The sequence below is a fragment of the Hippichthys cyanospilos genome, chromosome 10 (assembly GCF_059441005.1).
Source record: "Hippichthys cyanospilos isolate Australia breed blue-spotted pipefish chromosome 10, RoL_Hcya_1.0, whole genome shotgun sequence".
NCBI lineage: Eukaryota > Metazoa > Chordata > Actinopteri > Syngnathiformes > Syngnathidae > Hippichthys > Hippichthys cyanospilos.
In genome coordinates, this window is record NC_142378.1 from 2,016,090 (window position 1) to 2,043,235 (window position 27,146).

Sequence of the window (27,146 nt, forward strand, 5' to 3'; positions counted from 1 at the left end):
TCGGATTGCGTGGTATTAAGCATATTAAATCTGAAACTTTTTATAAATATCTGAGCCGCGTGCAAAGATTTAGGAGTTTACGCAGGTCACATTAGTAATACCCAACTATCTGCAGTCAACCAACGCGATATGATTTAAAATTTTAACCCCTGAGTGTCCATGGTCATAAAGGTCCTTCATATAAATCTCGGCATCAAATAAAGCATTTAGGAATCAACGTTTTCTGCGGTTTTGAACCTCGATCTGTTTTGACAATCTATCGTGATTTTTAGCCTCCTGATTTTAAATCTTTTTGTTGGATCAAAGGTGTCAAAGTCAAGACCCGGGCGCCAGATCCAGCGTGCCCCATCATTTTATGGGATTTGACTTCAAGTTTCTGGCTAAGATACCAAATTTGCAAGTTGTCTTCAAAAAAAACAACGTTTCGTTCCGAATCTGTCTTTTGAACAATTTTTAGCGGTCTCCCATCTCAAACTAGGTAAGCGTGTGACAAACACACTTAAAATCTATTCCGTCCCTCTGACAGAAACTAGAACTACAACGTGGCCCACGACAGAAACGAATTTAACACCCTGGTCTTGATCAAAGGCCCAAATCGGGTCGCAATAGACACCAACGGGGTTAAATCATATTGTGGGTTCTTCGTCATACTTCCTTGATGCCAATTTGTCAATAGTGTGAGGTCTTTGAGCTCTCACCTTGGGAGACGGCATGTGGTTTGATGACGCAACACGTGCACTGGGAATACTGGGCCGTGTTGATGGGGCCGTGGCAGACTGTGGTGGGGAAGAAAAACTCCAACTCCTGTGAAGCCACAACACGAGGCAACATTAAGAGCGTGGCGCCTACTTGCCAGGCGCCAACTCTAATGAAGATGCACTCGGGGGGGACATAAAGACGAGTGGGAACATTACGATTTATGAGGGATGACACGGACTTGAGAGAATGCGAGAAGTATAGAGGGCATTGCGGTTGGCGCGGGGATGAAGATAATGGAGGGCATAGATGGGGAATTAAAGTGTACATCAAAATGAGTTAGGACACCAAGACAAACGTAGACGTTAAAACTAGAGGACGCAAGGTGAGCGAGCGCATTAAAGAAGAGCACTGGTTCAAGTGCCACGATTATGATTTTTTTTTTTTTTTTTTGGCAAGATAGTAGCAGAGGAGTAGTAGTGCAGATGACAAAAATCTGTACACTCAACTTTATTTATAGAGCGTGACAAAACTGGAAGTAGTCGTGGCAACATAATAGTAGAATAACGAGTAGTGTTGGTATTTCCAGTAAAAATAGTAGCAAGATTCATCATTCTTAAAAATGGACCTCGTACATTCACCACTGTTTGAAGTAGTCGTGATAAATAAATAAAATCGAACAAAACGAACAAAACGGAATGAGTTAAATGGATGTGAGGTTCCTTACTCTTGCTGCGGCGGTGAGCGAGTCAGAGCCGTGTAACAGATCGCTTCCCGATTGCCCTCGGGCGCTCTGCGGCGCCTCCTTTGGGGCCGCCGCCGCCGCCGCGTCCGAGGGCCCCAGGAGGTTTTTCCAGACGGACACGGCCTCATCGCCCACCAGCTCCATGGCTACCAACGGACCAGAGGTCAACTGCTGCACTAAGGAGCTGCCAAGAGGCGCCAAAGGTAGTAAATGTAAATATACAAAATATAAGTCGTGAGGTATATCGCAATTAAATGTATATTGTAGAACGTACACCTTGGAGGCATTTTTGGCTCGCTGTATCCTTCTACTCTCTTTTCATTGGCTCATTCAGAATTTTAGAGTACTCTGCCTAGCAACAGCTGTGCGACATTTGAATCTGCCTGCTCCGTTTTCATTGAACTGTTGTAAAATTATGACTTGGCGTTTATTTATTCTGCCGAGTCAGTGCCGTGTTGTCACTGGCCAAATGTAATTCCAATTTATTTTAACACCTGCCAGCTCTCTTTTCATCGGCCTATTGAGAATCGTGAGTCAGCTCAACTTTACTCTGCCTAGCAACAACTGTATGACATGTTTTCATTGGCCAAATGCGATTCTATTGTATATTATTCTGTCTAACATGTCACTGCGATTTGAACTTATTTTATTCTGCCTAGCAACGCCTGCCTGCTCTCTTTTCATTGGTCTATTGAGAAGTGTGAGTCAGCTCAACTTTACTCTGCCTAGCAACGGCTGCATGATGTGTTTTCATTGGTTGTGACTCAAACTTTATTTATTCCCTAGTCACAACTATATGACCTACATTGATTGGCCAACTGATTCCATCTTAATTTTTTATCTGCCTATCATCATCTACCAATCAAAAAATGTGAGTCAGTTCAAGTTTTCCCTGCCTAGCAACAGCTGTATAGTTTGTTTTCATTGGCCCATTGGACAGTTGAAACTCGGCCTTAATTATTCTCTCGATTAATGCCTCTATGGCATGCATTTCACTTGTGATTGGGACTTAATTCTTTCTGCCTAGCAACAACTACGTGCTTTCTTTTCATTGGACTATTCAGCTGTCACTATTTCCTACACAGCCCAGCAGCACATTTTTATTGACTCCCCCCCAAAATAATCTGAATAATTCTTTTAATCTATGTTTACTGCCTACTTGCTTTACATTTTTTGTCCTTTGTGAAGCATTCTCATGAATCACGCCACCTGCTGCCAACATTAACACTCACGCGTAGAAGGGCTTTGACTGATGCTCCACATAAAAGTCTGCGGCTTGGTTCCTGCAATGAAAACATATTGTAATTGCCGTATCAAATGGACGTACAGCTGCGTTGCCGCGATACAACTCTGCTCTTGTTTATCGTTTTATGTATGGAAACTAACGTGGGGAGCCGAACAAGTGCAATGAATAAAATGTAGCGGACCTCATGGGAAATGGGGAAACTCCATCTATAAAAGTGTGTTAACGGCTAATCAACTGAAAACCCACTTCGAAACAAACTATATTTTTATGTACATTTGAAAAGTGGTTTGATCATGGATGGGTATTACCATCAAACGGATGGAAAAAATTAGGCTCTCGGGATTCACTTAAAAAAACAAAACATAGAATGGTGAATAGTGGCCTTATTTTAACATCACGTACTTGTGGAAGCTGTCCATAAATCTTCAACATTTTCTTTCACCTCCTGACATTGGAATTTGGCCTGTTTTACTGCCACGCCCCCAATCTCTATTTTTTATTATTTCATTAAAGAATCACTTTTTTTTTTTTTTTGGAATGGGGGGTACAGAAAAATATTAATTAAAGCCAGTGATGGGGAAAAAATGGTAGGATTTTCACTCTTAGCTCAGAATTGTCACTTAAAAATTAGGATTTTGATTGTGACTTTATAGTAGGAATTTTCACCTTGCAGTAGGAATTCTCACTTTAGGACTTTAAAGTCCGAATTTTTACTATTTTAAGAATTCAGTCAGAAATCTCAGCCAATCCAAATTTTCACAATAAAGTCAAAATTCAGTTTGTAAAGTGAGAATTTTGGTTTCATTCTCAGAATTCTGACATCATTCTCACTTTATTCTAACTTTGAGATTCTGACTTTTTAAGTCATAACATTTTGACTCTCAAATGGGGAGTCTTCTGAGAGTCCTCACTTAAAAGACAGAATTCAAATGTTATTCCCAGAATTAGCTTCGAGTTGAATTTATTCCATGTTAAAAAAAAAAATCACTTGATACATTTAAATGCCATTCATTTGTTTCTACAAAGTGAAGCAAAAACAAGTTTGACAGGATTCTCATTTGTACCTAAAATCACAGAATCCTCACTTTAAAGTCCGAATTCTAAGTGAGTTTTTTTTTTCTCTGTTCGATACACATTAATGACGTTCATACAACTGTATTCCATAAATGATTTAGTGAATGATTTACCACGTCAAGTGTGTCATCTTGGCGTTGGTGACCATCATGTTGGCCTGGGCGACCATTTCCAGTACGTCTCCGAGCTTAGCGACGCCGTCCGGCTTGATCAGTGCGAGGGTCCTGGATGACATCGCCTCGTTTTATCGCATTTCTTACGCGCATATAACGCTCTCATGAGACTTTGAAGATTTAATAAAACGTGAAACCAGACTTCCAAAATAGCTCTTGAAAAATGACCCATGTCAGGATTTGACCTTGTCTAGCGCGATTATTCTGATCTGACGCGCGCGGCCCGCATCCGGACTTCCGCTTAAGAAGCTTCTAAAAATAATCCGGCGTGCGTTACCGTTCTTTTTTGCTGCCCAGCTTGTTGGCCGTGTATTTGTCGCCGTAGTCGACGATGTTGAGCTGCCGAGAGAAGACGTTGACCCGGTTGCCCACAAATAAATCCTTCAGGTGCAGGTCGTCGTATTTGGTCCGCCGAAGGAACATGCGCTGGTTCTTCACGTCAAACTGCCATAGAACATCACAAATCCATCAACGTGGATTAATGGGAAGAACGGGCCACGTTATTTGTGTTGCGAACGAGGCGTGAAAAGGCCCATCTTAAAATAACACAGGAAAAAAAAAATACAATCCATCAGCATTGCAATAAATATCAATAAACGGCTGCATATGTTTAATATGATGTTTCATTAACATTTAGAATGCTTTTCCTCATATGCAAGGATGTTTTTGTGCCAAATAAAAAGCAAGGCATAAGGAGAATAAAATCTAAATTATTAACATGGGTAAAAAAAATCCCACCGCTGAATTATAATATTGCTTTTAAAGTGAAATTAATGACTTGAACCCGTGCGCTCATCTTCTCGCTTTATGAGCAAATAATTTACATCATGACCCTATAATACATCGACTTTAAAAGATATTTACATTAACATGAATCATGTTGGCAGCTTATTCCATTTGTGTGCAGCATAACAGCTAAATGCTGATGCACCATGTTTGCTTTGAAATCTGGGTTCGATTTGCACATTTAATTAATTGTGTTTGATAAAACCTCGCCGATCTTTCTTTTAAATCTTCTTTTTAGATCTTCTTTTAAAACCTCATTTTCTTTTACAACACACAGTGCATCGCATGGTGAGCGGTTGCTAACTCTCCCCACAGCCCCTAGCACTAAACCCCGCCCATTCCTAACAATGTAAGTATTCTTAAAGGGCCAGACACAGCCTGTGTTGTTATTCCCTTGTGCATCCGCTCACACCCATGCCCCTCCCTCAAATGTTCATCTTTGAGCAACTTTCTCCACAAAAGGTGAAGCGCAAAGTGGCAAGGGAACACTTAAGAGTTGTCACCACTAGTAGATTAGTAGATCAAAGGCACTTTTCCACTCTTCTATTTTGTAATTTCGAGTTTGTAATTGTAAAGCTGGCGAAACTAGTATCGGCTGCCATGGCGAGTAACAATACCTTGAAATGAGGCCAGGGATATGCCTGATAGCAATACTTGATGTTGGCACTCGCTCATGCCTTGTAAAAATAAATAAATAAATAAAAATACACGGTTCTGTACCATCTCCACGGCGTGGTCATGAGGGTAGTAAAAGAGCTGGTAGCGCCGCAGAAGAGATGCGGTCGAGTCGTACCAATCAGCCAGGAAGGCAAAGCGTTCATTCTCCCCCTAGAAAACAGAAGACAAAAACAAATCTGCATTACGAAAACTTTATTCATAAAACATCTTGACTCATTAAAAAAATCTGAAACAGTTCTATCTAAAAAAATTTTGCTGAGTACAAATACAACGTAGTAGCGCTCCCTACTGGCGACAATTACACAATGAGAAGCTTTTTTTCTTTAAACTTAGTTTAAGTCATGAATTTAAAAATAATGTTTGTGCAAGAGTAGCTAATGTTGCTATGGTTTAATTTTACCAACATAACAATCACTATGGCAACAGTAAATACAGAGTATCAGACACAATAGCGACTCAAATGCAATTTAACTCGGCGTATTTCGACGACTTTATTCACCATAACAATGTGAAATTAGAAATACGGTCGAGTTTTCTGTTGTGTTAAAAAAAATTCCGCTTACTCAACATACCATTATTTAGTTTTACGAAGTCCTCATGTCCCAAATGTTTGGCTCGGCAAGCGTTAGCTACAGTAGCTAGCAATGGCTATGCTCGTGGTGCATTTCAGGTCCAGTGTAAAAGTCGGGAGTTGTAACTATTCCATTGATATTTAAGAGGGGTCACGAGATTCCTATACTTATATTGAATATGCGACCTTTTGTTATTTTTTTTACTATATTGTCACAAAAAATGTATTGTTTATAAGCTCTTAAGACACAAATGTCGTTTTTACTTGTTAGGTGAGACGAGAGAGATGAATCAAAAAGTAAAACTTCCGAGTGCTATGAACACAGCGTTGGTTTCTATAGTAACGAAACTACAAGCAGACGTGCGTTCATGTGACTATTAAAGGCAAAACAACTTATAGGGAATTAAAGATTTGTATCACGGGGATCGCTATATATAATTGTTCGTGTTCACCTTGAAATCACATCAGATAAAACATAAGTCAGCCAAAATGGGAGTAAATACATTTTGATGGCAAATTTGTTGAACTGAGAATGATAAGACGGAAACGTACATGTGGAAAACGATTTTTTTTTTTAATCAAGTTAATTTCTATTCGCACGCCTTTACGCTATTACCAAAAAACATATCTTCAAACGACATCTACTGGGCATTTGCTGGTAGTGCGAAAGTCCTTCACACTCGTGATTGTTAGAAGTTCGAGTGCCCATAAACGCAACACTTGAACCTTGCTTCAATCCCGGAAGCACAACATTGAAGTAAAGCAGCGTGGTGTGTGTCAAGTTGTGTTTACAAGGCAAAGAGGGTGTTACTATATTCACTTTTATTTCACGTCATTTTTGTTTTTCATGAATTTACGTGGTCGTCTGAAAAATGACTCCAACAATGAAGGAGTTCTGCTCCTGGACGGCGGATTAGCAACCGAATTGGAGGCGCAAGGTGCACAGTTACAGGTACTGTTGCAATATATTAATTTCGGGTTATAACCACTGCATTCTACAATTATTGAATACATTATTAAAATTATTTTTTTTGATAAGCGGTTACGATAACGGATGATTACGAGCATGCATATATTAAAAATAAATAAATTGAAACAACATCACGTGTAAAGGACAACAGATAATAGTTTTTTAAAAACACACACAAATACAGAATTACATTGGTAATTTTCTAGAAATAAAGCATAAAAAAAACATTGCCCAGGTTTGACCAGGTAGCACAAAATAAGTGTAAATTAAAAGGACTACATTGGGCATTTTGTTATCATCATCATTACTGTTATTAATTAGGGAGATCCATTGTGGAGTGCCAGGCTGTTGTACACAAACCCCCAGGCCATCAAAGCTGCTCATCAAAGGTATGTCAAATTGCAAAAAAAAAAAAAAAGTTATTCATTACCTGCTGGTTAACGCCGACCCAACGCTTCGTCAGCTTCCTCTTGAGTGGTGCTGACGTCATCACCAGTGCCACCTACCAGGCCACCATCCAAGGATTAGTCCAACACATGGGCGTCAGCTCGGATGCCGCCAATGAACTGCTGGCGTCCGGGTTTCATCTGGCTAAAGAGGCGGTGACGGAATTTGGTTCTGGAAAGCGGACGACCAATCCTACAGTGGTGGCGGCGTCTGTGGGACCCTATGGAGCCTTCCTGCATGATGGATCGGAGTACAGTGGAGCATATGCAGACAAAATGAGCATAGAGGTGAGATGCATCGCAAAAAAAGAAAGCGGCGGAGTCCCTCAAGGCTCCATTTTTGTGCCCTTGTTATTCTACAAGTAACCCATTTATCCATTTACACAGGTTTTTAAGATGTGAGTCATAAATCCTGGGAGTAACTCATTTATCAATTTATGATTGAAAAAAAAAGCAGTGGTGTCCCGCAAGGCTCAATTTTTGTTCCCTTGTTATTCTCCAAGTAAAACATCAATTTACAAAAAAACAGTCATGAATCCTGGGACCCCTCAAGCCTCCATTTTGTGCCTGTGTTAGTCTCCAAGTCATTTATAAATTTACAATAAAAATAATTGGTAGCATTCCTCAAGGCTCCATTTTTGAGCCCATATTATTCTCCAAGTAACTCTTTTATCAATTTACAAAAAAATAAGTCATAAATCTTGGGACCAGGGTCATAAATGCATCTTTAAGCAAACCAAAACACACTCCATAGGAAGTACTGTAATTACTCCAATATAAACAGCCCTAAATCAAATTTGACCTAACGGGGCCATAAATCAAACCCTGCTTGAGGATGACATGCAGATCAGTTCTTTAAACACAACATCTCCGCTTTCCAAGGAGTTGAAAGCTTGGCATCGGCCTCAACTGCAATGTTTGGTAGCGGCAGGAGCGGACCTCTTTGCCTTGGAGACCATCCCAAGTGTGAAAGAAGCGGGAGCATTGGTGGAGCTGCTCCGGGAATTCCCCAACTGCGAAGCCTGGATTTCCTTCTCATGCAAGGTAATGAAAGGTTACCGCCATGGCTTGGTCAAATAACTTAAACCACCTTCTTTGCGCTGTCAGAGCGCGACATATCTGTCGGACGGACGTCCACTGCAAGACGGCGTCCATGTGGCGGACAGGTCCAAGCAGGTGTTGGCTGTTGGTGTCAATTGTTGTCCTCCGGAGTGGGTGGAGCCTCTGTTGGATTCTGTCGCAGGCCTGAAGAGCCCTGATAGGAGATGGGTGGTGTACCCCAACAGCGGGGAGGAATGGGATGCCCAGCGGGGGTGAGTTTACAACAGACACTTTAGAAGGTACGCCTATAAACTTTGCTTATTTTACAATAACAAATAAACTGGCCCTAAATGCAATTCTGAATTGCAACAGAGTCATAAATCCTTCACATTCGTATTGTTACAGGGCAATACATTTTCAAGAAACCATGTATGGCTATAAGTGAAATTTATAGTTTTGAGGATTTCAGATATGTATATGAAAACATAAAAATTCACAATTCTAGATCAAATGTGTGTTGTGAAGGGGTCATAAATCAAACCGCATCAACATTAAGGCTTCCTCTAATCTTAACAAATGTTTTTTGTGTGGTTTTATTAATGAACTCACATAAGCAGAATGTAATAAAAAGAATATGCAGCCCTGGTTCTTATAAATACTTGCAAAAAAAAAAAAAAAAAAAGTCTTATTCAAGGCCAACGATTCTAACTTAAAAGTCAAATCTAATAGTCTGTATAATTAATAAATGAAGGTCATAAATCCATTTGCAACAAATATCAATCACAGTAATGCTTCAAAACAAAACACTTTACCGGAGCACAGTTGCCATAGTACTCACATAATGTATTCAATATGCAAAACGACAAAGGGGTCATAAATCCACTTGCAAAAACCCTGTCAAGTCAGATTTCAAAGGAACGGGATGAAAGAGCACTATACTGAGGAGCAACTTTGATGCTAATGCGCCCCAATATAAGGACATTGGAAAAAATGTGGCAAATATGGTCAGCACATGGTCATAAATCTAACTGCAACAATCCTTAATATTCTTCTAATCTTAACGCAGGCTTTTGTACTTTTTAAGATGGCAGACAATGAAAACGTCAGCAACAATACCGGCTCTAAGTGACACTTGGATCAAGCGAGGAGCTGCTTTGATCGGTAAGTTTACGATTTTTATGGATGAAAGTTAACGCTGGATTTGAAAAGGTTTTGTTTTTTTCCGTTCTGTCAGGTGGTTGCTGCCGCGTTAGTCCGGATCAAATTCGCGATCTGAGACGACACTTACCAACGAAGGAGGAAGCACACCTGGAAATGAAACACTTAAAATAAAGTTTCTATTCAAGCGTTCAGTGTTTTAAGAATTTCTTGGGAAATTGACAAGTTTTACCGTTTTCACCTACAAAAGATGAGGAAAAACGGAATGTGACTATGTGTTCTGTACAAGCAATAAATTAACATAGTGCATCAGCATGTAAAGGGAATTTTCATAATGATTTATGTATATCCCATTTGTGTTTACGAATGCTCCGAACGCGTCTTATTCTGTGTGGTCATCCCACCCTTTGTCCTGTTTTTCATTGTCCTGGAGTTCAGTCCGCATCGTCCTGGTCGTCGTCGGGCGAGCCCGTCAGTCTGTTTTCTGCAGCGTTGGACACGCGCCTCCAGGGGGCGTCCTTTTGGCTGCCCGTGCTTTGCGAACGTCCCAGCTGAGCAAGGCGCTTGGGTTCGTCCCCCTCGGCGGCGGCGTGCCGCAAATTTTCCAGGTTGAGGGCCCAGGGTCCCAGCTTCTGCCAGTTGACCCGCTGGAAGGCCATGATGCAATGTAGGTTGCCGCCCACCTGAGAACCCACCATCTTGTTTTAAGGGTCATAAATCTATTTGTAACTGGTCACTACGCCCTCATACTGAGATGAAAAAACAAGAGTTCTGTTTAGATATAACTCTTTTTTTTGAGCTTGTAGAAAAACAACATAAATGAAGCCATGAATCCTAATTGTTTTGGAACATGGTCATAAATCTGACAAATCACAGGGTCATACATCAATTTGCTAATAAGTAGCAAAAAGTCATACCTCTAATCAGTGGTCTATGTGATTATAACGTCAACATGCCATTTTTTATCATGTTCTGACCAAAAACAAGCAGCTCCATGTTGTGCTAATTGTAAAGGGGTCATAAATCAATTTGCCCAAAAGTCGTGTTATTCATAACTTGATTTCAATTGGTAAAGCTCTGTCCTGTCATCTACCAGAAGTGGAAATTAAGCATATTTATTTATTTAGACATGACTGTCTCATCATAATCATATTTCACTCAATGTATACGCCCCCTTTGTGAGATTAACCCTTTTTTGACAATTTTTGGGTAATTTCCTTCCGCATCATTTTGGCACAAGTTATGGTATATTTCTAGTAGTGTGATAACCAAATGGTCAAGCCATGTTGAACTTTGACATGTTGTCTTTATGTGGGTGAAATTTCAGCTCCCTAGTATCTCTTCATGACCTGAATCCCTGTAGCCTTGTGTGCCTAAGTGAACTTGTACATACAAGGGTCATAAATTAAATTGTAACAAGGTGAAATGAAACAAGGAGGAACAAGCCTACTTTTTTGGTGGTGCGCCTCTGGATGCCCTTCTCCATGTGGCGGATGTCCAAATATTCCGGATTCTGAGTGTTGAGGTCGGTGACGATGTCCATCCACCTGTGCGAGAACAACCGTCTCGGAGAAGCGCTAAGAGGAAGGTCTAGGACCCCGCGTCTTACTTTTTACAGTGGATGGCTGCGTGCTTCCTGCTGGGTTCTCCGATCAGGATCCAGTATTCCATCTCGTTGGTGGGCAGGGGACCCCTAGTAACGTGCAACATGAATATTTTATAATTAACGCCGGCGCATAAATTACTGACCTGTAAGCCTTGGCGGCTTTGAGGGGCGTGGCCTCAAAACCCAGGGGGCAGCAGTAGTGGTTCTGGCAATGGTAGACGTAGGCCATGGTCTCGTCCCTCAGGCCCAGGATGAGCTTGGCCAAGGCTCCCTCCGCCGTCTCTCCCGCCGTTTTATGTTTCCCGTGCGGCTTGTACAGGATGTACGAGCAGCCCCGCACCCGGAAGTGGTCGTTAATTTGCCGGAACCATCTTGGGAGAAGATGAAGAAGATCCAAAGTGATGAGCGATGGTAACTTTCAGAAACTTTTCCGTTGAATCCAGACATTCAACCCCAAGTACTTTTTTCAGGTATGTTTTTCATTTCTTTTTCAACAGTTTGGCTCAAAAAGTGTTGAGTACTTTTAGAACCAAAAGCAATCATTTGCCTTTGGTACTTTTAGTACCTAAAATAATCACTCACTTCAGTACTTTTAGAACCTAAAGTAACCAATTAATTTAGTACTTCTTGTATCTAAAGTTAGCGATTACTTTGTAACTTTTGGTACCTAAAAAATCTAATCAGTTCAATACTTTTAGTGCCTAAAGTAAGTGACCAATTACTTTAGGACAAAAGTAATCAATTAGTTTAGTGCTTTACTTTACTACTTTTAGTACCTAGGTTAACCAATGACTTTAGTGCTTTCCTTTAGTACTTTTAATATCCAAAGTAAGTAACCAATTACTTTTGTACTTTAATACAGTACTTTTAGTACATAAAGTAAGTAACCAATCACTTTAGTACTTTTAGTACCTAAAATCATCAATCACTTCAGTACTTTTAGTACGGAAGATAACAAATTACTTTTGTACTTTTAGTCCCTAAAGTAATTAATTACTTCAGTGCTTTTGGCCTCAAAAGTAATCAATTACTTTAGTACTAAAAATGTGTATATCGGATTCAAGAAGGTAAGATAATAAAACAGTAGTCAATCAGAACATTTGATATAAAGTAAAGATTAAATAACAGCTAGGGAGAAAAATAAAAACAAAAAAAAACACACACAAAACCAACCGGGAAGATTTGTATTTTCCAAAAACAAACTAGACACCAAAATAGAGGCAACATTTTTTATCAAAGTTTACAATATAGCTCCATTAACGTCATCAATACCGCTGAGCGAGACACACGAAGTGCGCTTCAAGTTCCCCGTCTTACCGCATGAGCGTGGCGTTGCCCGTGAAAGGTCCGAATTTGATGTCGTCAAAGGGCGGCTGGAAGCCCAGGATGTGTAGCGCCTCCTCCTGGGAGATGGGCGGCAGACTGGCAAGGAAACATAACGACGTCAACATTTTGAATGCGATGACGGCGAGACGGCGACGGTGAGGGCGCTCTTCACCTTCCTGCGCCAAGCGTGCTGTACAGGAAGTTCCAGCAGGACACCAGCGATGAGATCCCGCACGACGTCTTGTACTGCGGCCGACTGATGCAGTACCTACCCCGCCCCCAAAAAATAAAAAGAAATGCAGTAATCCGAGGTCATGACGCAGACAAACAACTTTATTCAGAACTAAACTGCTTGTGCCATGTGAAGTGTAATTGCACATTCATGGCACCAGGTGGGGCTGTGGTGCTTTTATTGTCAAAATTGGAGCAGGAGTTGAATTTTTTTTAAATTGCTGTCAACATTTTTTTTTTCTAAATCACATTAATAAATGATGCGATTTCGAAAAATAAGAATAGAACATTGCTCTTACTTTCTTCTTCAGGTTAAAATGTTTCATATTTTTGGTGCCTTGTGTTAACGTTACAGAGCAAGAACCGATGTATCAGACTTCCAGGTTTCAATCTTCTCTTTAGTCAAAAAGACTGCCATCTAGTGTTCAACAGTGCAATCACAACGAAAATTAACAAGCGGCAGAACAGAACTTATAAAGCCTTTCCAATCTCTTTTTTTTTTATTTTAAAAATGACAACAACAGCAAAAATAATAATAAAAAGATTTACCATCTTCGGAGGTCAAAAACCTTTCTCTGCTTCACGTCCTCCAGGGAGGGCTGAGCCAGGACCTCCTGAAGGTTCCGACTGGCTCGGTCCGGCTTCATCTTTTTGCTGCTGCACTTCTTCATGCTGCCTTAAAAGGGGAAACGAGGAAAAAAGATTTTTAGAGAAAGATTTTCAGATACATTTTTGGGGGGGATTTTATAATTTTTTTTTTCTGTAAAAGTCACATGACTTAATTTTAGAAACATTTATACTTTTTTCATGATTTTTTTTTTTAATTTTTGTATAAAACTTCCCATCATATTTCTTCAAGAATAACCGTTTTATTAAAAGTTTACCCCCCCCCCCAAAAAAAGGGTTAAATTTGGCAGAAAAGTCAATGGCCTCACCCTTCCTAATTTTGCGCGTGAGCACAGCCTTGAAGTCCGTGGTGTCGATCTCCCACGCCAAGGTGGTCTTGCCGTCCCCGCCGGCCGTCAGGTCCTCCATGTCGCAGTCGGCGTCGGAAAGAACGCACGCTCCCGCCGACTGGAAATCCCGTACGGCCTTTTCCCCGTCATCCTGCTTCCTCACCGCCCGGTTGAGCAGCGCGTAATCGGAGCAGACGGTGTAGAACTTCTCCCGGGAATGCGTGACCGGAAAAGAGCGGGGAAGCTGGAGCTCGCCGCTGGATGCCCGCCGAGGGATGCCGGTGGAGGCGTCACGGGCCAGGGAGCCAATCAGGCGCCGGTCCTCTTCTTCTCTGCTTACGGGCTGCCTTTGCATACTTGACGCTTCTGACGGAGCGGCTGGGCCCTCTGATGAGTTCGGCATGGGCTACTCACTCCACCTGAGAAAATATTGATGCAAAAAACTATGTTTTACATATTTTTGGAGCAAAAATTCTCCAGGAGGAAACCAATAACTTATTTTTCTTTCTAGAGCACCATATTCAAACGATACGTTTAATTTTAATTTCAGTTTGTGTTTATTGAAGTTTTTTTTCTCTCTTTCTTATATAAAGTATAATGGTTTTTTTTGGCATATATTTTTAGTGGTTGATTATACATTGTTTTGTTTGTTCTATTCCCGTTTCACAGTATGTTTTGTTTGGCAACAAAATCCTGGCAGTAGTTATAGTATTGTCATTCAGACCATCAACAGTCAGATTACTCTCCCTTCACATGAAAAAAAATGTGCGAAACACGGATGCCGCAAAACGTGAAGCACGTTATAGCGAGGGAACACTGTACATTTTAATTGAACATTGACATATTTTATTTTACTGTGTTTGACTGCAGTGCTAGTTAGCAATATTAGATATTACTTTAAAGCTCTGTCGAGCAGGACAAATACGCCAGAAAGCTGCGGAAAAAAATTCTTGACCTTTTATCGAGTAATATAGCAAAACATTCTTGTGAACAAAATGAGATCGTGAATAAAAAACAAGATCAGAAATTGTACCTGAGGACTCGATGAAGGAACCAGGCTATACATCAGTTAGAAAAGAAAGCAGGTGCAAGTGTTTCTATAGTTCCTTATGAAGCTTACTATTGTGAAATATTATTTTTGGGGGCGGGGAGTAAAATGTTAAAAATTTAGAGCCTTCGTAATAACACATTAGCGACATTAGCTTTCTTACGTCAGTTGAATGTACCCACTTCCGCATTAGCAGAAACAGATTGAACCATTTCCGGCGGATGGGGGTCTTTTATTCCATCCATTTTCTATAGCGCAACTAGACAAAGAAGGAACGACAATCAAACACTCAAGCGAGTATAATGGTTAACTTGTTTTGAAATTAATAATTAATGTTTTGCAGTACATTTGGATGCATCTTTAGTAATTATTATCTACAACAAATCCCCTCCGCCACTTCAAGCCAATCAAACGTGAGAATTCTGCGACTCGCCTCCCAGAAAGGTTCAAATTCCCCTCGGAAATGTGAGACTTCTTGTCCGCTTGGAAAGTGACGCTCGGTTTTAAGGCAAGATGTCCGAGAAACTGCTCGTCATCGACACGGACTGCGGAATCGATGATGCGCAGGCCATCTTTGTCGCCTTAGCGGCGCCGAACGTTCGCGTCCTGGCTATCACCTGCGTGTTCGGGAACGCGTCCGTGGACGATGTGTGCCAAAATGTGTTCAAAGTGCTTGCGGTGGGGCAGCGGGAACAGGTTGGTTGGTTGGAATGATGCAGATATTTTAAAAAAGAAAAAAAAAATGGGAAGGGGTATTTAAACTAGGAAAGAAGACATATATTTTTTAAAAGTTTCACGACATTTTATTACATAAGTTTTATATTTTATAAAATGGCCTTATGTCGAAAGTTTTATTGCAAAACTCCGCTGCAAATCGTGAGGCAAATACCTGTAAATACGCCGAATTTTTATGTTAATGTGATGCACAAGCTTTTTTATTAAAAATAAAGGCAAGGTTGCCTTCCACATTCGCAAATTAAATAAAATCACTTCCGTTCCAGGTCACCAGCTCAGCCCCCTCTACACATTGTTTTTCTTTAGTGATATAGAAAAGCACACTAATTATGTACATTTTCGTGTACATTTGAACGACTGTCTAACTTCGTTTTTTTGTGTCAAAAATATTCATAACCCCACGTCAAATGGTGACAAAAATTGTCAATTTAGCTGATCAGATAAGGATGTCTTATTTAACTGATCACATTAACGATTTTCATGATTTACAACATAATTGTCCATGTTTTAATCTGACAAGTTTGACTGCAATGTGACATTTTTTCATGTTATCAGCAACATAAATGTACTAGAATTGAATTAGGTCAAACTAAGAAAAAAAAAAAATGTTGAGAGAAACCTGACCTGAATGTTTTGCCTCACGGTTTTGATTTGGGCAGATTCCAGTATTTCGAGGGTCTGCTGGGCCCCTGCTCGGGAGCGCCACCATTGACCACACCGACCACTTTGGCACGGATGGCCTTGGGGACATCTTAGAAGAGAGGGACCCCAAGTGGAAGGAGAAAATCCAGAAGGAACACGCTGTGAGCGCCATCCTGCGCTTGGTGGAGGAGAATCCTGAGCAGGTACGTGGACGGCCCTTGGAGACATCGTTATTGGCGACTTAAAAAAACGAAGCATGGATTGGTGGATGCAGGTGACACTGGTGGCCCTGGGGCCCCTCACCAACCTGGCGCTGGCCGTCAAGCTAGACCCAAGCTTCCCTGGAAAGCTTAAAGAACTTTACATCATGGGAGGCAACATGGAAGGTAACCACACTCAAGGTGGTTGGTTCTATTGTTTTGTTTTTTTTTCCAGAGAAAAAAAATCCAACAAAAAATCTTGTAATCATCACAATAGAAAGAAATGGGCGGAGTCCCTTTCTACATTTAACATATTCTTTTCTTTCGATGGAAAGGGCAACTACGGTGTTTCTAGATCAGGTGTAGCTTAAAGTACTTTAGTAATTAATTCACCAATAGCTCCTGGAGATTTAGTGCATAAATTTAAACACTTTATACCATAGTTAGTTGAAGAATAAAAAAATCTGCTAAGTCAAGGCTTTCTGTTTAAAATGAGATAAATTTGGATTGTTTTTTTTAATAGCATTGCGAGTCACGTGGAAAGCATTTTTAGCATATGCCGCAGGCTTCAAAAATGTGGATTGCGGGCCGCAAATGGACCCCAGGCCGTAGTTTGGACACCTCTGGCCCAAATAGGCTCAAAGTCATAAAGGTGGATTTCTTTAGTTTTTTTTTTTTTTTTTTACTAAACAAACATGATAAAATGTGCCTGGTATCATAAAATCATCCTGAATAATCAATATTGGACATGTGAACCCAAGTTTGTGTCTGTGTATTTTTCCATTTTTGGGGGGGGATGAATGTTGTTTTGCATGTTTTCATTGTGTGATTCCAGGAAAAGGGAACTTGTCCCCATGTGCGGAATTTAACTTTGCCATGGATCCTGAGGCCGCTTACGTGGTTCTGGAGGAGTTCTTATGCACGACCTACATGACAACGTGGGAGTACGCCTGCAGAAACTCCCTGTCATGGGTAAACCATACAAACGCCCTTAAATTATCTTAACTCCATTCTGCTGAGCTGATCATGTGTTTGACGACGGAAACCTTCATGCAGGTTAGAGGCTGTCCTCGAGAGCCTCTAACCTGCATGAAGGTTTCAGTTCAGCTAATTTCTGGGTTTGGTCTCATGCAGTTCAAGCGTCTACTTCAGTTCACTTCAGGACATTGTTAAGCATCTAAGGAAAAATCCTAATCGTATTATTTTTGCCTGGAAATCAAACAAACAAATTGTAAGGTGCCTCACCCTCAGGATCTTTTCTGCTTCTTCCCCCATGAAGGAGTTCTTCGAGGAGCTGAGGAACCAGGACACGGCGGCGTCCCGCTTCATGAAGACCATCACTTCGCGCTGCCGGGCCTACTCCCAGGAAGCCCTAAGCAAGACGCGCGACGTTCAATTCGGGCCGGGCTTCGTCTCCTACGACTCGTATGCGGTGGCGGCTTGCGTGGATGCCGGCGTGGTTGCCGACAGCATGCGCTGCCCGGTGCGCGTGGAGCTTCAGGGCGCCATGTGCCGCGGAATGATGGCGCTGGACTGCGCGGGCCGCCTTAACAAGAAGCACTGTGTGACCGTGTACACCAAGTGCCACAAGGACAAGTTGGCACGGCTACTGTTTGAGTCACTCGGGCAGCCTGGAAAATAAATGTCATAATTAAAATGCTTTTTAAACCAATCAAATGCTTTACATTACTCCTGGTGTGCACTCATTGGCCACTTGGGGGCAGTATAATAAAGACAAGGAATTGACGCTCAATTGATTACAAATGACATTGAGAGCCACAAGGAGGCGCTGTGCTGAAACCTTTTATTTGAATTTGCTGACAATTGAAAGACTTGGTACACCATTCATACCTTAAACTTAAGTACTTTGTGGACTTTTAAAACAGGGAGGCTTTTTCTTAACGTCCAATCGGAGCCGAGGTTGCTGTCCAATGGGGGCTTTAAAGTCCTTTGAACCAATTGTAATAAAACTATGAAAAACGTTGGAACTTTTTAATACTGAACTGAGATTCTGCACGGCGAACCAAACTTCCAGCCTTACAATTCATAACGTCTAAACTTTTAGAGGGGCCGAGGGGGCGCGCCTCTGTTAAAACAAATAAAATTGTCGGCCCCCTGTGAATAAAAAGCGGCAGGAAAACCTAAACACAAAGGATGCGATCGAAATTCCTTCCCCGTCGCGCTTTGACAAAAATATCAGATGGGTTCGCCGGATTAAGTGCTGTTTTAACTGGCGTCCTCCGGGGAACTGGGCCAGGGCTCCGAGCTGCGTCGGCTAAGCCCGGACTGCCACGCGCTCCACGGGTCGTACGTGCGGCTCATGTCGGTGGAGGGCAGGGGCGGCGAGGTGTCCAGGGGGTCCGTCAGCGTGGGCAAATTGGCGGTGGGGGAGTAGAGGTTCAGCGACGAGTTGGCGCCCGCCGACCAAATGGAGTTGCCGAATCCGGCGGGCCACGGATTGTGGCTGCTCCCCAGGAGTGACTGCGACGCAAAAAACAACAACAAAAAAATCTTACCGTGAGGCTGCAGAGTGGCGGAGGACAGGAAGCGTCTTACTGAGGTGGGCGCCGTGGGCGAGCCGGAGCTGCTGGGCCAGGAGTGAAGGGGGTCGGCGCTGGGCCAGATGGACGACGGCACCGTAGTGAACTCGGCCCAGCCTAGCTGGGGCTCCGCCGGCTTCTGGAGGCTGATTCCGCTGAAAACTAATCAACAAGGGTTTCACAAAGATATCCTACACAAGAGACAAAGTCCGAGTGGCTTGTCAAATAGATGTTCACGTATGCATTCTTTTCCAAAAAGTCTTCCACAAAAAAAGGATGGAGGCCCAATTTTTTCCCTCGGAAATAATTTGAATTATGAGTTTATGAGAACACATTTTTTGAAGTGTCATAGGCACAAGAATTGTAATCTTATAAAACGAGCTTTAATGATTCAATCTGTGGCTGCAACTGATGATTATTTCAATAATTGAAGAATATCACATTTTTAAAAGAGGCATTGTTAATTTTCTTCCTTTAATTCAACCACTGGACATGTCATAGATGCAGAAAACACAAACATAAAATATGCATCATTTAGTTTGATTCTTCAAAACAAGAAAAAAAAAATCCTTCTTTCCCACACTAAAAGTAAACGAAGTCTGATTTAATGGAGGACTACCAGTACGGGGAGATTATTTGATGGCGAGAAGCTAAAATTTCAACGCTATCAAGAATAATCCTAATGTTGTCAATAAATAAAAGTGTATGATATGTTTAATAAAACCTAAAATGACAGTTGACACAGTTCAGGAAAAAACAAAATATCAAGTACTGAAGCTGTAAAAAGTGATGCACTAAGTTGCGAGGGAACACTGTAATTGTATATTAAATCGATGGAGCAAGATTGCCCAAAAATCTTTCCCGTTCATGCGAATCTTACCTCCTGTCAGGTTGAAGGAGTTGTTGGGCCCAAAAGCAGAGAAGGAGTTTGTGGAGTTAAAATTGGGACTGCTGGTGGTGTCGATGGGACTCCACAACCCTGAGCTACAAAGCAAAATACACATTGTTAGGAATTGCACGCGCGTGTGACGTGATCCTTGTTTTTCGTGTCGTCAGTACTTGTCTGAGCTGTCACTCTCCACTGACGTTGTGTGCGCCAGACTTCTTGATAGGCCTCCAGAACCACCTGGTGGCAACAAATTACTGAAGACCAATATTTGCTTATACACTAATGGACAAACAGCATTTTTTGCGGGCCATGGCATATAAATCATATCTACAGCAAGGTTTGTTCCCCTTCAAAAGTTTCATAATGTCCAAGCAGCCCTCACAACCTTCTATTTTTGGCTTTGTGGTCCATGAAAGAAGAACTTTGAAAATGTTGCGGTAGACGGACGGTTTCATCACAAATTCTTACCTGGACTCTTGTCGTAGCCAGCAGCCACCGCAGCGAAAGTGGGGTTTCCATTTTTGCCGGGGAGCGGCGCGGAGCAGCTACTTTTACTTCCGGGGGCTTTGTTGTGGTTGACGTCGCTTTGACCAAAATCGGGAGTTTGAATCACCGACTGTAGAGGGACGCGTGCTCTAGTGAGAGCGTACGCTCACCTGTTACTGTTGAGAACACTGCTGTAGCTTCCACGAGACAGGAGGCGGGGGGAGGCGGGCGGTGGGGAGCAAGTCCCGGGCATGGACGATCGCTTGAGGAAAGGGTCTGCGTTTAACGTCTGCAGGGAGATCTGCTGGAGACTATCTGCTTCTAAACATGCGTTCAACCAATACATAGATCCACGTAAGCCGCCGCCGGAGTGCCCTCCTGTCGCGATTCGGGCGGGGGCACTTACGGACGCTGTTTTTGCAAACGGGGATGTCCCACTCGGGCGGGGCGAACTCCTTCTCGCCCTCCGAGCTGCTGCTGTGTCCGAGCTCCTGCACGGAGGTGGACAGCAGTTTGGCCAGCAGAGAGGAGCGACCTTCGTCAAGCTTTCCTTCGACTGCGGAGGGACGGCGAATCAAAGATCAGGTCGCTCCGTCGGGTGAAAGGAGAGGAGGGAAAGACTCACATCTGGGATTTTGCAGCGGTCTCGTCTTGGGGACGCTGGTGAGGGGTTGGAGCGATTTGGACGTCAAGCCCTTGCGCTGTTTGTTCTCCAGAGGCGTCACGTACGGCAACTCCAGGGAACTGAGCGACACGGGTTTCTTTTCTAATGGTTGCCATCGACACAGATCAAACACGCCGACAGACAATGCAAAACTGACCTGGCTTTTTCAACCTCCTTTTTTGCTGCTCCTTTCTTGGATTTAGGCTTAATGAGGAAATTGGAATTTGGATCTTCTTTTTCTTCTTTTGCTGGAACTCCCGTCCTTCCTTTCTTTTTAAGAGGCTCCTGATGAGAAAGCAACATTTTTAATCAGAGCAGTTCAAGCTGTTTTTTTTGTTTGTTTGGGGGGAGGGGGGGGGGGGGGGCTAATACCTCTTTGACACTGGTTTCAACATCTGGATTAGATGTTTCCGTGGTGGTGGAGGAGCTGTCGTCGTTATCGGCCAAGTTGTCTTTTACCTCTTCGCCTGGCGTCTTCACTACAGACTTTTTTACTTTTTCTTCCTTTTTTTTCTGTACTTTTGTTTTGCCCCGCACTTTCCCTTTGGATTCTAACGCTGGGGGAAGAAAAAATATATGGCATTAGGAATCTGGACAAAAATTCCCATACTTTTTGATTCCAATATATAACTCATAGCCTTTAGGATTATGAGGTCCTCAGGGGAAAATTATCTCCCTAGTGAAGACTCCCCAATTTGAAAAGGGGGATTTGTGTGGTTAAAAACAATAAAGCTAACAAAAGTAAACACCTTTGTTGTGAGAATTCTGGTCTTGCAGCGTTTCTACGAGTGACTCCGGACGGTGGCGGTCGGTGTCCATTGCGTTGACCAGGTTGGCATATTCCGTGTCACAGGCAGCGCCCCTTTGTTGCGATGACGACGACGCGACTGAATTGGAAATCTGTGGATCTGGTTTGCTGCTGCGTGCTTTGCGGTTGGTCAACTGGCAGTCGGATGGTCCATTGGCGCCTTCCTGACTCGAGGAACCGCTTCCTCCTTTGGATAGGTGGGAGGAGGAAGGGGCTTGCGCAGACGTCGACGAGCGGCCCAGGCTGATCTTGGAGCGCTTATCTTGGCCGTCAGAGTCGGACAGGGTCCGGCTGTTGCCGTGGCGGCCTCCGCGTGTGGCACCGTTGCTGGATGCGTACAAGCTCCTGGAAGTCTGGGGTGGATCACTGGAATGGCAAAGCGGTCACACATTAGAGCAAATTTCACCTCTTTTTAGCCAGGAAGTTTTAGCGATGCTAAACTGAGCAGTAAGCAAAGTTCATGAGAAACACGCATTACCACTCTTCTTAAATCAGCCCGCTAAGTGTTGTGTGGCCATTTTTTAATTTTAACTCATTTGATAAAGAAGCCAACCCCCTAAAAATGTCTTTAATCTTCTGTGTGCCCCCACTAATCCAAACGCAGGATTCTGATCAATATTGCATGAATAAAAATTGAAGCAGAAAAATCATTTTGACAGTTGCTGAGTGTAGACTGAAAATGACTCAGGAATAACCAATCACGGCTCAGCTTACAAATGCGTTCATAGTTTGAATAAGGTTGTAAAGTGGGTGCACTCCGCACCCGCTAGCTGGCTAAAGCTAACTGCTAGAATAAATACAGCCTGTTTTAGTCACTCACTTTGAATCACTGTGCAGTTGCACTAAATCCCTGAGATTAAACGGCTTCCCCGTTTCTAAAGTGCAGTTGGGCTCTACGGACACGCGCCTCTTGAAGGGCTCCCAGATGCTCTGCGCTTCCAGGTAGGCCGTGCCGATGACCAGGAGAAACATAGAACTGCAGGACAAATAAAGTTCAGGTGTCGTGAGGAGACTTACAGAAACATTTGTGGAAAATAAGGGCATCCCGGCCTGACCTCATGACGACCGCCACGATGATACAGAGCTCCATCTCCCAAGTGGGCCGGGGCAATGTCTCGGCGCAGGCCGCCAGCATGTGGTACGGCAGAGAGGCGTTCATCACAAAGACGAACTCCGAGCCGCCGTGCGTCACCAACTTGAGCTCACGTATCACCCGCGACGAGGTGAAGTCTGGCGTAAATCTGCGAGGAGGGGGAAGGTCATTTTTCACTAAGGAACTTTCAAATTTGGCCGGCGCGCATCACTCACAGAATAACGAGGTCTTCTGACACATTGGGTTGAAGTACAAACTCCTGACAGTTGAGAATCTTAAATCCAAATCCCTCACACGCTTGCCCATTAATCTCCGCCGAGCGGATGGTAATGGGAAGCAGTCCCGTGTTCTCTATTCGGAACGTCCGCTTTAGTGTGAATGTGGGATCCTTGACTCTTTTCTCTGAAATTTAAATAGAGTTTCAGTTTGCGAGGGTTCCGAGCAAAAGTGCTCAATGTGGATACTCACTGTCTGTGCATTCTCTTAGCAGCGCTTCGGTCATCTTAAACCTCAAGGAGCTGCCATAGCCTGGAGGCTTCCCACCAATTTTTAGGCTTTCTGTGGTACCGTGGCCATGCAACAGGATGGTATCTATCACAGTCAGATTATTCCTGAAAAGCAAGAGTGAAGACTTCAGAAACAGACTCAAGTTGAGGGAATTTTCTTTGCAAGCTGAGACCTTTACCTGACTATGAGCAGCGTGGAGATGCTGTGGTTACTGACTGGTGTGAATCTAATGTTGAGCGACTTCACCTCCCTGGGCATTAAGACAAGGTTGTAGACAAAGGGCCGACTTGATCCCTCTGCAAACCCGGTGACGCTCTTCGCCGCAGTTGTCTGGCGAGGGGAAAAAAAAAAAACTTTCAATCAGGAGGCAACCCGGAGGCCAGTGTGAGCATGATATCTTCACAACCACTCACCTGGTTTCTTTGCACTTGGAACTCCATTGTGTTTGTGTCAATGTTGATATTTGATAGATTTTCTGGTTGCCATCTGACAGAGCGAGGGAGTTAGACACAAACTTTAATAAACACATGAAACACAACAAGATAGGACATTCATACAAAACAGTGATAAGGAGAAGAAAGGGACAATAACTTTTTCACAGCTTAAAAAAGCTTAAGGCAGTTGTGATGAATCAGTCTCACCAGTGAGGATAGCCTCAGCATGTTTGGAGCTATTAATAATACGTGGTACTATATATAGGCTGGATTTCCCCTTGATGGTTCAAGTTACAAGTCAGATTTTTGTGATATGGGCATTGACACTATAGAAAGAACAAAATGCTGGGAAAATGAAAAACTTCAGATCTTATAGCGAAAATAAATCTGGTATCGGATACCGGACAAGCATAACCTAAACATAAACCATGCAGAAGTCAATGCCAACTTGACATCACCCAATGTAAAAAAATCACCCACAAAAATCAAACAGCAAATACAGACCATTAAATACTGCATTCAATGTCTATTAAACAAGCACGGCAATTGCAGATGGTGGCCAGTGAAGTAAGTTGAAAGTTTAGCTACAAATAAAAAACAACAACTATGTTTTATGGTCTCATGATTTTAACACGTAACTCTCACGATTAGGATTAAATTTGTATTGGGCACTTGAACCTGCTATGTAAACTCAACCAAAAGGGCCACAGTGGGGGCAACGTGACCGACCGACCGTCTGAATCAATAACCGGCTGAACGACGTCTGTAAATATACAAAGATGACGCAAGCGGTCGGGAGTGACTTCATACCTGTCCGCCAACTTTCCGGAGAATACCGAGGGGTTGGGCAATAGTGCCAGCGGGAGAACCTGGACGTAGACAGGAACGTCGGCTGGATTCTGCAGCGTTACCTCTCTTTCCTGCAGACGCGCGGACAGCGGAGGAGATGTTTAACAACACCTCAAGACATTCCTGCCAGCGTTCATGGGCGCACAAGAGGCACATTGTGGGCTACTTACAGAGGAGCTGTTTGTGTTGGTCAGCGGAAACGTTATGCGCTGCGTGGAGTTGATCAGAGAGGGCCAGGTCAGCTGGGCTGTAATTTTAGCTTGGATGTTTTTCTGGAGATCCGTGTTGACTTCGAACATGGCCTCAATTCTTCAGTAGGTCAAAGAAAGAACAAAAATGATGCGGTGTTCTGTAAATAGCTCTGTCCACCCACGGAGCCACTAATTTGAAAGGAAGAAGGATAAATCACTCACATGTGGCCGGAGCGCTCTTTTAATTCTTTCCATCGCCTGAGAAGTTTCTGGTGGAGATCCACATCGGCGTCCCAAATGTCCTCCTGCAGCACCATGCCGTGAGGTTTCGACTCGGCTGTCAAATGAGAGTTTGACTTGATTTTTAAAAAAAATACATATTAAGACCGTCAGGGGATTGTCACAACACTTACATTTAAACACAAAAGGTAACCCCACGTAGCAGTGATCTCCACAATGCAAGCTGGCATCAAAATAAATATTTGCCACCTGCAAAGAAGCATAAGGTGGAACATTTTAAGCTACAAGTAGTGATGAACGGGTCTTTGCGCTCCCTTTTTTATAGCACAAAAGATCTGTTGATAATCATACAAAAAATAAGGGCTGACTCTTGAAAGGGTGAGTCATCAATTTTACAAAAATATGTCATCTTCACTAAAAACCTACTGGAAGATTTGTCAAAGTTGAAGTCACCAAAAAAAAAGGCATTTTTTATTTTTTCAGAGTGCAAACAAGACATACTCTCAAAGAGATATACCAACCTTGGATTTTCGTCTGGGCTCAAGCTCATCCTTGTTGTTGCGTAGACGCTTGTAATAGAAGCGAATGTCTTCAGTCAGCGAGCGGATCTGCTCTAACCTCACTTTTTGCGAGAATGTGCTCCGGATGCTGAAAATTTGGTGCACGACTTTTCCCTACAGCAGGACAGAAAATAACATGTTGTCCCAGCTGACCAGCAAATAGTGAAGAGCACTTTCAAAGCACAACGTTGAACATTTCAAATAGATTTTATTTATTTATTTATTTTTAACTGGAGAGGCTGGCATTATCCCCTGACCTCAACACTATAGAGACAATGTTAACACCATGTAGCCTTTGTGGTGCTTACAATTAAGTAGATTTAGAATTAAACCAACCAACCCTAACGTGAAAGCTGTCTTACTCACCGGAAATGACTGGGGCAGGACAATGTGATTTGGTGAGCTGTTTAACGTGCCCACTGCAATAAGCGCTTTAACCGGGATGGTCAATATCTGCGGGGACAAATGCAGTTTAAGAGCGAGCGGGTGAGATGAGGTGGCGTCACAATCAAATGGGGGGGAAACGTCGATTTACTTCGTAGTCTGTGGTGATGTGTATGGCACCGTCGTACGTTCCCTCTAGCGCCTTGGCCACCAGTGTCACGCGGAAGGCGGCATAAAAGCCGGACGCTATAATTGCCTTGAGAGTCAAAATAATTTGGTATTAACAGGCAAATATTGTAAAAATTAAAGACTAAAAAAACATTCTATTTTTCTCATATTTAAAAGTCCTAAAGGAGCATTTTAGCCAATCACAAATCTGAAAACCAGTTTCCCCGTTAAAAGATATGCATTACAGTCACATTAAAAGAAAAATATTCAGAAATTAATCTTGTCATCTCACAACAAAATATACACAAAAATAAACATCAATCTAAAATTAGAATATTTAAAAATCCTAAATATGTAAAGGCTCCACCTTGCGATCTAATTAATGTTTGAATCAAGGTTACGTTTTCACCAACCTGTTTGGCACTTTATGACATGCCAGTGACTCATCCGACAATTAAAACAAAATACAAATATGCGGCATAATTTTACAGCACCTGCAAAGCAGACACACCTTTTATCATAAATCAGTGTATTGGTTTCTTACGGGGCAAGTCATTTAACCTTAATGTTAAGAGGTGCAGTGTTCATCTAGTGCCAAACCTTTGACCTAAATACCAAACATTAAACTTGTTTCACCACCACTGACTGCTCTTTACTACCAATAACAGCTATAGAAGATTAAAAAAATAAAGTTTCCAAATCAAAATCATACTCCTATCTCATGTTTTCTACTCTCCCTCAAACACCTGATTTAAATGGTTAGGATCATTTTCAAGCTCCTGCAGAGCTTACTAATGAGCTAATCATTAGAAACGGGTGTGTTGAGGAGATAAAACCATAAAACATTTAGGACACCGGCCGTCAAGGACTGGAGTTGACACCGGTGATTTAGAATAAACAGCTTCACAGAATTAAAAAAAAAAAAAAATGTCATTCATGTCTAACTTGTTTGTAATAGCCTCAGAACATGATGCTCCATAAAGCAAAAGGATGTTCATTTATGTA

General features: G+C 42.5%; 5 protein-coding genes across 7 annotated transcripts in view; 2 read left to right on the forward strand and 3 right to left on the reverse strand.

Moving 5' to 3' along the window:
* nme7 (NME/NM23 family member 7) overlaps positions 1-7,867 on the reverse strand; it is a 17,181-nt gene extending 9,314 nt beyond the window's left edge. The window contains exons 1-7 of the mRNA XM_088425598.1: positions 7,370-7,867; positions 5,441-5,548; positions 4,212-4,378; positions 3,875-3,985; positions 2,674-2,724; positions 1,424-1,625; positions 699-804 (exon numbers count right to left, since the gene is read on the reverse strand). Coding sequence (XP_088281724.1) covers positions 699-804; positions 1,424-1,625; positions 2,674-2,724; positions 3,875-3,985; positions 4,212-4,378; positions 5,441-5,548; positions 7,370-7,429 — 805 coding nt within the window. The 5' untranslated portion in view covers positions 7,430-7,867. The remainder of the gene's footprint in view (positions 1-698; positions 805-1,423; positions 1,626-2,673; positions 2,725-3,874; positions 3,986-4,211; positions 4,379-5,440; positions 5,549-7,369) is intronic.
* LOC148416546 (uncharacterized) lies at positions 6,687-9,778 on the forward strand. Its single transcript, XM_088425600.1, has 7 exons — positions 6,687-6,921; positions 7,261-7,328; positions 7,403-7,673; positions 8,268-8,429; positions 8,493-8,698; positions 9,511-9,587; positions 9,661-9,778. The coding sequence occupies exons 1-7, from the start codon at positions 6,817-6,819 to the stop codon at positions 9,756-9,758; spliced, it is 987 nt and encodes a 328-aa protein (XP_088281726.1). The 5' UTR covers positions 6,687-6,816; the 3' UTR covers positions 9,759-9,778.
* LOC148416547 (basic immunoglobulin-like variable motif-containing protein) lies at positions 8,985-15,094 on the reverse strand. The gene is made up of 9 exons (XM_088425597.1): positions 14,737-15,094; positions 13,683-14,122; positions 13,297-13,423; positions 12,689-12,784; positions 12,508-12,612; positions 11,334-11,561; positions 11,194-11,277; positions 11,035-11,131; positions 8,985-10,267 (listed from the first exon to the last, which is right to left on the reverse strand). The coding sequence occupies exons 2-9, from the start codon at positions 14,104-14,106 to the stop codon at positions 10,019-10,021; spliced, it is 1,410 nt and encodes a 469-aa protein (XP_088281723.1). The 5' UTR covers positions 14,107-14,122; positions 14,737-15,094; the 3' UTR covers positions 8,985-10,018.
* LOC148416548 (inosine-uridine preferring nucleoside hydrolase) lies at positions 15,020-18,235 on the forward strand. The gene is made up of 5 exons (XM_088425601.1): positions 15,020-15,447; positions 16,146-16,331; positions 16,403-16,514; positions 17,164-17,300; positions 17,608-18,235. The coding sequence occupies exons 1-5, from the start codon at positions 15,265-15,267 to the stop codon at positions 17,968-17,970; spliced, it is 981 nt and encodes a 326-aa protein (XP_088281727.1). The 5' UTR covers positions 15,020-15,264; the 3' UTR covers positions 17,971-18,235.
* Positions 18,116-27,146, reverse strand: part of tmem131 (transmembrane protein 131) — a 23,995-nt gene continuing 14,964 nt past the window's right edge. For all 3 annotated transcript variants that reach the window (XM_088425596.1, XM_088425595.1, XM_088425594.1), the window contains 24 exons: positions 26,125-26,229; positions 25,956-26,042; positions 25,551-25,703; positions 25,203-25,278; positions 25,012-25,126; positions 24,769-24,907; positions 24,560-24,669; positions 23,729-23,801; positions 23,494-23,645; positions 23,277-23,419; positions 23,024-23,210; positions 22,771-22,956; positions 22,536-22,691; positions 21,657-22,081; positions 21,280-21,464; positions 21,065-21,192; positions 20,869-20,987; positions 20,650-20,799; positions 20,414-20,564; positions 20,226-20,341; positions 19,928-19,994; positions 19,749-19,852; positions 18,885-19,030; positions 18,116-18,809 (listed from right to left, as the gene is read on the reverse strand). In XM_088425596.1, coding sequence (XP_088281722.1) covers positions 18,555-18,809; positions 18,885-19,030; positions 19,749-19,852; positions 19,928-19,994; positions 20,226-20,341; positions 20,414-20,564; positions 20,650-20,799; positions 20,869-20,987; positions 21,065-21,192; positions 21,280-21,464; positions 21,657-22,081; positions 22,536-22,691; positions 22,771-22,956; positions 23,024-23,210; positions 23,277-23,419; positions 23,494-23,645; positions 23,729-23,801; positions 24,560-24,669; positions 24,769-24,907; positions 25,012-25,126; positions 25,203-25,278; positions 25,551-25,703; positions 25,956-26,042; positions 26,125-26,229 — 3,528 coding nt within the window. In that variant the 3' untranslated portion in view covers positions 18,116-18,554. The remainder of the gene's footprint in view (positions 18,810-18,884; positions 19,031-19,748; positions 19,853-19,927; positions 19,995-20,225; positions 20,342-20,413; positions 20,565-20,649; positions 20,800-20,868; positions 20,988-21,064; positions 21,193-21,279; positions 21,465-21,656; positions 22,082-22,535; positions 22,692-22,770; positions 22,957-23,023; positions 23,211-23,276; positions 23,420-23,493; positions 23,646-23,728; positions 23,802-24,559; positions 24,670-24,768; positions 24,908-25,011; positions 25,127-25,202; positions 25,279-25,550; positions 25,704-25,955; positions 26,043-26,124; positions 26,230-27,146) is intronic.

What these genes read in the sequence shown, in the direction of transcription:
- LOC148416547 (XM_088425597.1), bottom strand. Translation starts at nt 14,106, where the DNA reads ATGCCGAACTCATCAGAGGGCCCAGCCGCTCCGTCAGAAGCGTCAAGT. An exon ending in AGCACGCTTGGCGCAGGAAG is followed by an intron (nt 12,613 to 12,688) that starts GTGAAGAGCGCC and finishes TTTCCTTGCCAG; the next exon opens with TCTGCCGCCCATCTCCCAGG. An exon ending in GGCAACGCCACGCTCATGCG is followed by an intron (nt 11,562 to 12,507) that starts GTAAGACGGGGA and finishes TCTTCTCCCAAG; the next exon opens with ATGGTTCCGGCAAATTAACG.
- LOC148416546 (XM_088425600.1), top strand. Translation starts at nt 6,817, where the DNA reads ATGAATTTACGTGGTCGTCTGAAAAATGACTCCAACAATGAAGGAGTT. An exon ending in CAGACAAAATGAGCATAGAG is followed by an intron (nt 7,674 to 8,267) that starts GTGAGATGCATC and finishes CCGCTTTCCAAG; the next exon opens with GAGTTGAAAGCTTGGCATCG. An exon ending in GAATGGGATGCCCAGCGGGG is followed by an intron (nt 8,699 to 9,510) that starts GTGAGTTTACAA and finishes GTACTTTTTAAG; the next exon opens with ATGGCAGACAATGAAAACGT.
- LOC148416548 (XM_088425601.1), top strand. Translation starts at nt 15,265, where the DNA reads ATGTCCGAGAAACTGCTCGTCATCGACACGGACTGCGGAATCGATGAT. An exon ending in CGGTGGGGCAGCGGGAACAG is followed by an intron (nt 15,448 to 16,145) that starts GTTGGTTGGTTG and finishes TGATTTGGGCAG; the next exon opens with ATTCCAGTATTTCGAGGGTC. An exon ending in TGGAGGAGAATCCTGAGCAG is followed by an intron (nt 16,332 to 16,402) that starts GTACGTGGACGG and finishes TGGTGGATGCAG; the next exon opens with GTGACACTGGTGGCCCTGGG.